Genomic DNA, 12,721 nt, shown 5'->3' on the forward strand with positions numbered 1-12,721 from the left:
TGGGAACAGGAATTCAGGAGAGCGTAACTGCATAATTAGGCTCCAACACAACTGAGCTTTTGATTTTGTATCTACTTCTGAAAACTCTCTGCTACTCTGAGTTTGGCAAACTCTCCAAAACCCAGTCATACCAGAAGTGTGAAAAGCAGCAACAATGAAGTGACAATTTAACTTCCTTGCTACAGGGAGGACACAGGATGAGCAGCCGGGGACAGAGCTCAGAAGACTTCCCTCCGTTTAGGCCTGGAACAGCTCTAGAATCCACATGGCGGCAGCAGGACTAAGGCTCTGCAGGTCACAGTGTTTCTACCCAGCAACCTCTGACAACCTTGCAGGCTTGTGAATGTATCTTTTTAAGGGAGAACAGCAGCCATATATCTGGACCCATGTGAACGATGTTTGGAGGCACTAAGGTCCTCTGGTGGGACTTAGATAGGAGAAGCTTATTCTCGTGGATATGCTCTTCACATTTCCAAACGCTCAAAGCAAAGGAAAAAGGAGGGTATCAATGGGAGAGAACAGCATAGCAGAAAGCAGATACTGAAAAGCACACTTAGGCACATATATGCCACATGCATGCACACACAGGGTTCTAATTCTCCCATGACTGGAGTTCTGTACGCTTTTTTAAAAGTTTTTCCTTGGGACGCCTGGGTGGCACAGTTGGCTGAAAATCTGACTCTTGGTTTTGGCTTAGGTCACGATCTCAGGGTCCTGGGATCAAGCCCCGCCGCATCAGGCTCTGTACTTGGCGTGAAGTCTGCTTGGGATTCTCTCTCTCCCTCTGCCCCTCCCGCTTGTGCTGTCTCTCTCTCACTCTCTAAAATAAATAAATAAATAAATAAATAAATAAATAAATAAATAAATAAACAAACAAACAAACAAATAAAATCTTAGGGGGGGAAAAAAGAGTTTTCCTCAAGGGGTGCCTGGCTGGCTCAGTCAGTAGAGCATGCAACTCAATTTCCGGGTTGTGAGTTTGAGCAAGATTACTTAAAAGTAAAATCTTCTAAAAAATAAGTTTTTCCGGGGCACCTGGGTGGCTCAGATGGTTAAGTGTCTGCCTTTGGCTCAGGTCATGATCCCAGGGTCCTGGGATCAAGCCCCACATCAGGTTCCCTGCTCAGTGGGGAGCCTGCTTCTCTTTCTCCCTCTGCTGCTCCCCCTGTTTATGCTCTCTCGCTCTCTCTGTCAAACAATAAATAAAATCTTTAAAAAAAAAGTTTTTCCTTAAATAATTTGAGAAATTAGGTGGAGTCCTATTTTTCTCCACTGAGAACTTCTACCTTGACTTCCTACAAAAAAACCAAAATACTAACAATGGAGAAAAGGACAGAAGGGTTTCGTAACATTACTTTCACTTCCTTAACAAGGTAAGATACTGAATATAGACTGAAAAACTCCCTCTTTCTATATCCTCAAATGATCTGAAATCTTTCACAACTGACAGACTTGATGCAGCTTCCCAACCCAGACACATTATAAAGAAACTTCCAATTCACTAACCCCGCCCTGATGTGGACAAAGCCAGGGCCACTCTACCAGGCTAGGAATAACAGTAAATCACAGGAGAATCCCAATCTCCTTCTGATGCTCATAGATGGCACAGTGTCAGTGTGTTTGGAAACCATAACTCTGAATAGAGCTGGAGTCCTGACTTCCTCCCCAACAAAATGGTGGACCCCACAGGAGTAAGAGCACAAGAGTAAAACATCAGCAGTTGAAATGGCTTCTAATTCTAAGACCAGAAATAAAATTCAATTGGTAAGCCAAACCAAAGATGAAAATTACCCTTTTGTGCCCAACCAACCCCATCACACAGCCAGTGACCCCCCAGCGATCACTCCAGGGAAAGAGCTTTCATAAGCTCAACGCTTTCTGAGAACTGCAGCACACATGAACGTAACCACTGATCAGAAGGCAGACTTACCGCCTCTCCCCGTTGTGCTCAAACTTGATTCTGACGTCACTCTGCCAAAGGAATGACAGACAGGTTAGCGGGTTCTCTGGCATGTGTTATCCTGCCATTCCCAGGTAAGCTTCAGGTAGTCCTTTAGCAATGTTAGGCAAACATCCCTGATGGCTCCTATTCCAGCTTCTCTACCTCATACGCATTCCTTTCCAATGAGTTGGGAGCCTTCCAGTTCTAACCTCAGGAGCAACAAAGCTCTTGGGACAAGATCCCCAAGTGGCTGCCCCAGCTCAGCTGGTAGGCTCTGACAGGTCATTTCTAAGTTCTACACTCTATTTCCATAACTGGCTCTGGAGTTTCTCTCACCATATCATCTCCTGGCCAGGATACCTTTCCTTCTTGGCTGATGTGACTGAATAGAAAGAAATCTTGGGGTGGATACTTCCTAGCTATGCGTCCACAAGCAAGTTACTTCTCCTCTATGAATCTTGTTTTTCCATGTGTACAATGGGGCTAAACATACCTAATTTGCAGAGCTGCTATGAGAACTAAACAACATAATGTAAGTAAAATACCTGATACAGAGCAGACATGTGATAAATGGTTGCTGCTGCTACTACAGATTTCCATGTTCCTTACAAGACCACATTCCCAGTGGGGTGAAGTGGGACCCTGGACAAGTTACTTTAGAATTGTTCCCAGATTTGTCCTAAATGACCATCATGGTAACCTATAAGCTGCAGGAGGACATGAACCGCGTCTATCTTGTTTCTGTATCACCAGTGACAAGCAAGGGGAATGGTATATAATATCTGTGCTTACTATTTATCCAAACGGATTAAAAACTGGATAAAGAACAGAATTGTGTGGGGGCGCCTGGGTGGCACAGCGGTTAAGCGTCTGCCTTCGGCTCAGGGCGTGATCCCGGCGTTATGGGATCGAGCCCCACATCAGGCTCCTCCGCTGGGAGCCTGCTTCTTCCTCTCCTACTCCCCCTGCTTGTGTTCCCTCTCTCGCTGGCTGTCTATCTCTGTCGAATAAATAAATAAAAAATTTAAAAAAAAAAAAAAAAAGAACAGAATTGTGTGAAGAGTGTAAATATCAGAAATAGGAGGAAGTAGAAGCATCAGAATGTTAAGAAACAAATCAAGGAGGAAGAGATTGTAAAGGGCAAACAAATGACTCAAAGGAGTTTAAAATGGCAGGAAAAGGGAAGAGATATTATAGAAGAAAAGAACAGGTAGAGAGAAAAAAGAAAAGTAAGACTGTCAGGAAACCAACAAATAATAGAGATGGAGGAGAGAAAGAATACATAGTCAGTGAATGAAAAGTATACCGAGAAAGAGAAATTAATAGACTGTGGCTTGGAAGAAAGAAAGTTCCAGAGTATCTTTAGATGAGAAACAAAGAGCAGAGAGAGAAGAGGACAGAAACAGGACAGAATGTCAAAGGTAGGGTGGGTACATAAAGGACTTCCTTTTCCCAAGAGATTAGAAGGCTAGAATTCTCTTCCAGTCCACTGAACTGGATGGTGGTTCTCATTTACACTCTAAAAATGACTGAGGACCTCAAAGAGCTTTTGTTTATATAGATTATATCTACTGATATTTGCTATTATTAGAAATTGAAACAGAAAATTTAAATTTATTGTATTCGCTTTAAAACAAAAAAATATTACACATTAACATAAACACATTGTTATAAAAGTAACTATACAGTTTTTAGAGTTTTGTGAGACAGTACAAATCTCTTTAATGCATGGCTTAATAGGAGACAGCTGGGTTCTCATGTCAGCTTCTGGTTTTAATCTGTTGTGATAACACATATCATGTAGCCTCTGGAAAACTCTACTGTACGTTCTTAAGAGAATGAGGGTGAAAAGGGCAAGTAACATTTTAGTATTAATATGAAAATAGTTTTGACCTTATGGACCCCCCGAAAAGTTCTTGGAAACTTCCTAGGGATCCCTAGACCGCAGCTTGAGAATCACTGAATCAAAATATAAGAATGCACTCCTCTATCCCATTATTTTAAAGACAAGGTGGAGTTGGGGCTCAAAGAGCTTCACGTCCCTGAAAAGTTCACATACTAAATAGTGGACAGCAGAGTTCCCCTGACCTGCAATGTGATAACTAACCTCTTCAAAACACAGCCCTGATCTTGCCCTCTCATCCTTTAATATAATATATGGACCACTTTATCCATTAATAGTATATGAAAATAGCTAGCATTTATTGAACACGTATTATGTACTAAGTCTTGTTCTAAGCATGTTACATGTATCAATTAAACAAATCCTCACAACAGATTCTATTATTGTTCCTATTTTAGAAGAGAAATTGAGTTACAATGAAGTTAAATAAGTTCCCTCAAGGTCACCATGCTTTAAAGAGTGGGCCAGGATTCAAACCCTGGAAAGCCCAGCTCTTAACCACCATGCTATGCTATGCTATGCTATAACTTAAGTGTTTCACAGGCAGGGTGCCTGAGTGGCTCAATTGGTTAAGTGACTACTTTCAGCTCAGGTCATGATCCCGGGGTCCTGGGATCAAGTCCCACATCAGGCTCCCCCCTGCTCTGCGGGGACCCTGCTTCTTCCTCTCCTTCTGTCTGCCACTCCCCCTGCTTGTGCTCTTTCTCTCTCTCTCTCTGTCAAATAAGTTAAAAAAAAAATCTTTAAGGAGGTTTATTTTACTCACAGATGCAGGGCTTCAATGGGAGAAACTATCAAAGGAAAGACGTTTTGCGATCTTACTTTTTGGAACCCATGCAAGAGAGATGGTGGAATAACGGAGTCAGAACCAGGAGACCGAGGTACCAGTCATGTAGCAAGCTATAGGGCCTGGACAACCAGTGGTGGAGCCTTGGCTGAGGCTGTGAGTAGACAGGGGTGGAGGAGGTAGAATGGGAAGGCAGGGTGCCCCATCAGTCTGCACTTACACGCGCATGCTATCGTGTGCGTGTGTGTGGGTGTATTTGTGCAGCGTGCATGCACAAGCAGAAAGGTGGGCCAGCGTTGCAGAGAAAGTTATTGTGTGGATTTAAGGTTTATGCAAGTAACATTTTTCTCCTTCCCTGAAATGCTGAGAAGTTAGCACGGCAAGGGCCCCCCACAGCACAGTGCCTACGACAGGCTGCTGCACACCGACATGCCGCTTCTAGCTCCCTACACGCTCTAGTCCCACAGCCAGCTCTGGAGTTACGTGAGAAAAATTGAGCAGATAGAGCCCACAGACCCTTCTTCCCACCAGTTTCCTCTATTATTAACATCATGCATTAGTATGGCACATTTGTTTTGTTAGAATTAATTAACCAATACTGATACAGTAACTAAAGTCCATAGTTCATTCAGATTCTCTTAGAGTTTATTTCTCTCTGTTAATTTAAAAAAAAATTTGTAGGGGGTGTCTGGGTGGCTCAGTCAGCTGAGCTTTCGACTCTCGATTTCGGCTCAGGTCATGATCTCAGGATCATGAAATTGAGTCCCAGGTCGGGCTCTGTGCTCAGCGCACTGCTTGAGATTCTCTCTCTCCCTCTGACTCTGCCCCTCCCCCTGCTCATACATTCTCTCCCTCCTCTCTCTCTCCCCTTCAAAATAAATAATTTTAAAAAATAAATTAAAAATTTGTATTCTTCTGTTGATCTTTATCTAACTTTTTATAGCAATAAAAAACATATAGCAATAGCTCTTAAACTGGGACATTACACTTTGATGCACTTATACAGTAATCCCCTCTGTCCCTTTGTGGGACTGATGGCACTAAATTTATTTCATGATGGCCATAATTCAAGCACTATTCTATGTGTATTCAGTTAGAAAGGGAATTAAACTTTTGCCTTAAACCATAAATCACTCCTACTTAAGACTAACCAAGCCTGTGATTAGTAAGCAGTGTAAACAAAGACGCCAAGCACCCTGCATCCCTTCTCTGATGTGGTGACAGCCTTTTCAGAGCAGGGTGCCTGCATGTACCACATGGTGTGCCCACATCTGCCAAGTTCCTAAATCTGAGTTCCCCCTATCAGGCTGACCAGAATAGGCCATGGATAAGGAAAATTCAGATAAAGATAACTTTGTTCAATTTCTTAAGCCAACCATTCTCCTTGTCTCTCTGAGACATTTCACTCTGGTGGCCGGCCAAGTCCTCTTTCATGAGGTTCTCTCCTCCTTTGCCTTCTGTGACTCTATCCCAGCCCAGACAACCTGCCACCACTCTCACCACTTCTGCTTCTTTGCTGGTTCCTCTTCCTCACGCCTTCTCCCACCCCTCCTCCAACACGTGACTGTTCCTTGATGTTTGGACTTTCGGCCTCTGGATTTCTCCCTCTTTCCTCACATCTTCTCTTCAGTAGGAATAAAAAATAGGCAACTTATAAATAGAAAATCCCCAAATCTCTGACTAGCCCCAATCTCTCAAGCAAAACTTCCTCTGTCTGCCATGTAGCTAAGGCAGATAAGTTGTTAAGAATGTAGCCACTAGAGTCAAACCGTCTGGCTTCAAATCCTGGCTCTACAACCTCCTAACTATAGGATATTGAATTTGACTAACCTATCTATGACTCAGTTTACTCATCTGTAAAGTGCAAATAGTAACAGTATTTACCTCATAGAGTTATCAAAAAAAACTAAATGAAATAATTAGGTAAAGATATGAGAACAGTGCCTGGCACGTGATAAGTGCTCAAGAAATGCTAACACAGGTCCATTAGCCTTTAGCCTAAACCTGTGGGGCCAAAAGTGCGTCAGAGTGTACTATTTACTTAGAGAGGCAGTTTACATGTTCCATCTACGATGTAATACCAGGGGAGGGGGTCTGGGGCAGCACTTCCAAGGCAGAGGCAGTATACGAACAGGTATTCCCCACACACCTCTGCATTGCTTAGCCTCTCTTGAAGTTAGTTTGGGGCTTTATGACTAGTTCGGACCAAGAGCTGGGAACATCACTGAGTTCTATACTCTCTTCCCTGGCAGCCACATGTCCCAGGTCAGTGTGACCGCCCTCAACCAGGGCCCTGACTATGGGGAACACTGTCTTCCCCTTTCCCATACTGGGCATATTGTGTTAAGTCACCTAAGATTTAGAGTTTTTCTGTTAACACAGTACAAATTAGTTTTTGTAGTGAAAAGTATGAATGCTCACAATAAGTGGAATAAATAAAGACTACAAATAGGTCTGTATCCACTCAAGCCAGGTTTTGCTGCCAAATGAGTTTGCCACAAATTTACAAAAAAAAAAAAAAAAAAAAAAAAAGCCTTTCAGTTTCCAGTACTCTTTGGATTTCAGAATCACAGATAAGGGATTCTAGACCTGCAAAAATCACACACACACACAATCTGAGTTTTTTTCACTATGATCTCAAACTCAACCTGGCTCCATGTATGTCTGCACCAACCACCCTTCTAAACTGGTCTTCCTTCTCAGCACTGCCATTTCTCACATTGGTACCACTATTCCCTTGGCTGCAGACTCAAACCTCTGTGTTCTGTTTGATTCTTTCCTTCCTCTCCCCTCTAATTCTCCTTTCAAAGGCCTCTGGTATAGCACTCCACTTCTCATTATCTCTGTCCTTTCTCTGACTGAGCCCCTTTCCCCTCGTCCCTCTCTGTACTTCTCAGCTCTCTCTTCCAACACATTCTACATTCCTCTATAGTTTCAATCATCTTAACCACGGCTTTCACCATGTCTCTTCCTTGTTCAAAAAGTAATCAGTGACACACACCCCTGACCTATAGAATAAAGTGTAAATTCTCAGCTATCGCTCAAAGCCCTCTGGAATTTACGCTCACTCAATTTACCTAGCCATCTCACACTGTTCTCAGCAGGAATGCTCTCTCCAGCCCAATCATCCTGAAATAGGCCATGTTCATTCTTTCCCCTAGGCCTTTAACCGTTCAGTTTCCTGACTTGGAGTGCCACCCTTCCTTCTTGCCACCTAACTAAATGTTCACACAGTGCAAGTGCTACCTCCTGAGAAATGACTCTGTAACTCCTTCGGCTCAAGTTCACCCTTCACTTTCCTAGTCTCCTATAGCACTCACTATCTGTACCATATCTTTAGGCATAGTTGCATCCTACCTCAGTTTCTTTTTTTTTTTTTTTAATTTATTTTAGAGAGAGAGAGAGAAAGCACAGGGTAGGGGAGCTGAGGGAGAGAGAGAATCCCAAGCAGACTCCCCATTGAGCACAGAGACTGACGCTGGGCTTGATCTCATAACCCTGAGACCACAAGCCCAGCTGAAACGAAGAGTTGGATGCTTAACCGACTATACCATCCAGGCACCCCACCTCAGTTTCTCTTTTTCATGTATTCCTCACTTCCCAATAAGACTGTATGATTCTCAGGGTACAGGGAACATTATTTCTCTGTACATCTAAGAGGCTGGACTATAGGCACACATTGAACAGGGAGAGGTGCCATCCCTGCTAAGAAGAAAAGTTCCAGTACAAAAATTCAGGTCGAGGCAAGTTCAAGTCTCCTGCCCACCAGAGCCCCATCCAGTAACAGTGAGGGCCATGGCCAGGGGAATAGTGCAAGTTGAACTACAGATTTGGGATCTTAGCAGGGGTGACAGGAGTAACTAACAATGATACCAAAGTTTTTTGTTTTTTTTTTTTAAAGATTTTATTTATTTATTTGTCAGAGAGAGAGAGAGCACACAAGCAGGGGGAGCGGCAGGCAGAGGGAGAAGCAGGCTCCCTGCCGAGCAAGGAGCCCAATGCGGGACTCGATCCCAGGACCTCGGGATCATGACCTGAGCCAAAGGCAGGCGCCCAACCGACTAAGCCACCCAGGCGTCCCAATGATACCAAACTTAAGTAGAAATAACCTTCTTGAAGTCTAAACTCAACAACTGCACATGTAACCCAAGAGAGCTCCCAAGAATCCCTGCAAAAATCAGAGTTTATTAAACAAAGGTTTGTGAACTAATTTGACCTGACAAGCCCGCAGCTAGCCATTGTTCTGATTCTGTAGACCTCCTTTTCCCTGTATTTGCTAGGTATCTTTGATGGCTCCCCCATCTTTGGCACTGGAGTCCTTATTTTGTCAAAGATATTAAATAAATGAGAAGGGAAAAAAAGGACAACGAAAATAATTTTGTGTGACTCTGGAAACTCCAAAGAGATCAATAGAAGACATGATTATAAAGCAACATTTTCTGCCCTAGTTCTTTCTACGTCCTCAGTCCCTGCATTGCACTCAGTGAGTGTCTGAATGAATCAATGATTAAATGGTATATTATTTATCTATGGCTGCCTAATAAACCACCACTGTACACAAACACATAAATAAATGTAAATATATATATGTATATAAAATATAAGTAAAGCAATCTTCTTACAAAATAAAATATCAGGCTTCTATATTGCTTTACGTTTTATTTTCAAACTAGCCAGACTACCTTATCAACAACCCTTGAAAGAGAAAGGAAGTCCTAAGAGCCAGGTCTATCACAGTAAAAGCAAGACAGTCTGCTCAATCACTGCCCTTACTTGAGGAACAGCCCCTAGAATTCTCCTTCTTCAGAAATGATAGCCAAGAGCTCTGTCCTGCTAGTGCCTGCAATGAGGAAAGCAACTCTTCCATTCCGAAGCACCCACTAGTGAACATCTGCAAGGTGTGACCCAGGAGACCCTGGGTTCTGTTCAAGCCTTACCAGTTTGGTAAGATTTGAGAGAAACTGGAATTAAAGATTCTATTTTGGGCATGTGGGTGATTCACACAACATCTGCCTTCAGCTCAGGCCATGATTCCAGGGTCCTGGGATGAGTCCCGGGTCAGGCTCCCTGCTCAGCAGGGTGTCTGCCTCTCCCTCTGCGCCTCTGTGCCTCCCCCCTGCTCATGCTCTCCCTCTCTCTCAAATAAATAAATAAAATCTTTTAAAAAAATAAAGATTCTATGTCTTCCCCCACTGGGATTTTTAAAGATTAGGCTAGCTTCAGAAGTTTGCAAAGGACTATCTGATAGAAAGGAATAACAATCCAATAAAGGTAGAAAACCTTAACCCTTTCAGTTCCGTGACAGTATGCAGAGTTCTGATTAGAAGCTTCCGTTAGTGCTCATTCCGCAATGCCAGAACAGAAGTGATGTAATCACTAAGACTTTACATCCGTACATTTGTTTCACAATGTACAAAATGCTTTACATTCTATGATCTTACAACACCTTTAAGAAGTAGACATGGTGGGTATTATTATGTCTATATTTCAGATGGAAAAACTGAGGTTTAGAAAGATTATTAGACTTATACACAGTAAAATTACTGTGACCAGGAGTCAGAAGATCTGGGTTTGCTTCCCGGCTCTACTCAATACATTTGCATAAGCACTTTGCAAACTTTAAAGTATTATACATGTACCTACGGCTGTTGTTATTATTGTTAACTGTTGTTGTTGAAAGTACACTGTAAAATCCTAGGTTAATGGATTAGTGACAATAATTTCCAGGCCAGTGCTCTATTCACTATACTAAGCTGTCACCCTCACAGAGAAATTGCACCTGCTGATAAAGCACTGTGAGGTGATGACCAGTAAAGGGATGCTGCTCACCGCGGCCTGCAAAACTGCCCACATGCCCCAGCCACACCTGGGATGGGCCATGCATCTAAGAATGTTCAACCAGCTCTAATGAGGCTATAGGCTTTCAGGGATCTAATGCACAGAAGGAAGAAGAGAGCACAGAGCCTACCTCCTAGCAAACAGTTCATAGCTAAGCACCTCATTGCCCATGCACTTCCATAGCTGCTCAGAATGCTTAGTTGTTGCCAAATGCATTCTCTTTTTCAATTAGTTTTGTAGCTTGTTCACTTAGGGAAGAGGATGTCTGAAGTCCTACCAAGCAGAGATATTAAGTTAGGTTTTTCCAGTTCTTCCAGGCCTCAGCCCCCCCAACATTTCTGTCGATGAACCCAGAGCTCTTCTGGCTTTCCTTTGCTGTGTCCAGCCTGAGCCCCATGAGGTGATGCCAATCTCAGCTCTGCCCTGTAGCCAATACTGCCCTTCTCACGCTGAAGTAAGCACTCTTTGCCTCTGTTGGCACCATCCCCTCCCTGAATATGCAACCTTTCCTGCTGGCCAAAATACTTGGTTACTTTCAGCTGGAACTCTGCAATTTGAATCTTTAGCCCTATTTGACATTTCCTAGCTAATTTGGCATCTCTTAGCCATTTAAATTAGGTTTTAATCTTTCATTCCTCTCTCCCAAGTATGGACCTTCTGGCAGAATTGGTAATGGAGAAAATGGTTTAATTCTATCCTAAGCCCAAGCAAACAAAAACAATAATATTAATAAATATGGATTCACTCTGTAAATTGTAAAGTCCTATGTTAACAGATTATTAACATCGCCAGACTCTTAGGCCAAGTTCATTTTCATTACACTAAGCTGTAAACACATCTCCCTCCAAGGTCTCCCCTACCGCGATCTCACCCCATCCTTCCTAGAAATGTATTCACTGAGACTTTCTCCCCATTTCTGCTTTTGGATTTTGCTGAAGAATACCCTTCCTGGTCAGAAGCTGATCATCTGCTACAATTCCCAAGAAAGACCATTCTACAATCTTGACTTTATTAAGGGAAAAGGGTGATCTTAACATTTTCACTGCCTTTTACCCAATACTAGGGTAAAACTTTGAGCTTCCATTTCTAAACAGCCATGTTAGTTCCACAGCTTCACATGTCCCCCACATCCCCATGCCTCCTGAAATAGAATCGCAGATAGGATTCCCACTGATGAGCTTATCACAATGTGTAGAAACACGTGATCTGTGTGGAGGAATGAATATCCCAATGAATCGCTAAACACCTCCAAGCACGCACTTAATTTCTTGCCCAGCAAGCCAACAGTCCCTTATAGAATATATAAAGGTGTGCTGTCCAAGACAGTAGCCACTAGCCACATATGGCTATTTAAACTAAAACTAATTAAAATTAAATAAAATCTAAAATTCACTTCCTCAGTGGCTCAATAGCTACGTGTGGCTAGTGGCTACTGCACTGGACAGCACAGATATAGAACACGTCTATCATCACACAAAGTATACTGGACAGCACTGACAGAGGCTGCTTATGAATAATACTGTTCTGTGAAATGGTGACTAAAAGCATAGAACATAGGTAATGAGTAACCAGTGCTAAATCCACTAAAATGACTTGTCTAGGAAATGAACTCCACACTCTTCCAGCACTTGGATCAAATCTGAAAGCACATTTTAGCTTTACGAGTAATTTGGTTCCTTACCAAAAATTTCTTTTTCTCACTGGCCCCTGCACATGAGCTTGTTGTTACTGTGGGGCTGTTCAGAAGGGTTGAGCTGCTGCTGTTGTGTTTTTTCTTTAAAAACAAAAAGACTGAGGTTAATAATTTGTACCCTCCACGCAACAGAAAAAATTGATGATATTCAAGTAAATTGTGGGTACTCAAAACCACTACCTCTTGTTAAGATTACCTCCTAACCAACAGGCAATCCTTTTTTTTACAGCCTTCTCCTTTCAACACCACTGACTTTACTTTAATAACACAGCAGCAGGCACAGTACAAGATCAGGACGTTTCTTACAAACGCTTTTAGGTTCTAAGCAGAAGGATCTCTAAAAGGTAATCTTCCTTCAAGGAATGATCAGGGACCACCACGCCACCCTCCTCTTCCCAGCCTGGTCCCTTTGGGTCTTCCAACTCAAGAAAGCTTCCCCTTTTCACCTAACTGATATCCATGCTAATAGCCCCATTTGGAGAAAGATCAGCTGACTGGAGCAGCACACTCCACATAGGAAGACAGGAAGGAAAGTGAGGTCATTAGGCTCAAGCCTGG

General features: G+C 42.8%; 1 protein-coding gene across 2 annotated transcripts in view; it reads right to left on the bottom strand.

Annotated features, from left to right (window-relative positions):
* MAP3K3 (mitogen-activated protein kinase kinase kinase 3) overlaps positions 1-12,721 on the bottom strand; it is a 58,403-nt gene that overhangs the window by 35,200 nt on the left and 10,482 nt on the right. Inside the window, exons 3-4 of one of the 2 annotated variants that reach the window (XM_045813935.2) lie at positions 12,152-12,244; positions 1,931-1,971 (exon numbers count right to left, since the gene is read on the bottom strand). In XM_045813935.2, the coding sequence (XP_045669891.1) occupies positions 1,931-1,971; positions 12,152-12,244 (134 nt within the window). The remainder of the gene's footprint in view (positions 1-1,930; positions 1,972-12,151; positions 12,245-12,721) is intronic. The other variant, XM_045813936.2, reaches the window with a different exon arrangement.

Source organism: Ursus americanus, chromosome 23 (genome assembly GCF_024610735.1).
Source record: "Ursus americanus isolate L20-20 chromosome 23, mUrsAme1.1.p, whole genome shotgun sequence".
NCBI lineage: Eukaryota > Metazoa > Chordata > Mammalia > Carnivora > Ursidae > Ursus > Ursus americanus.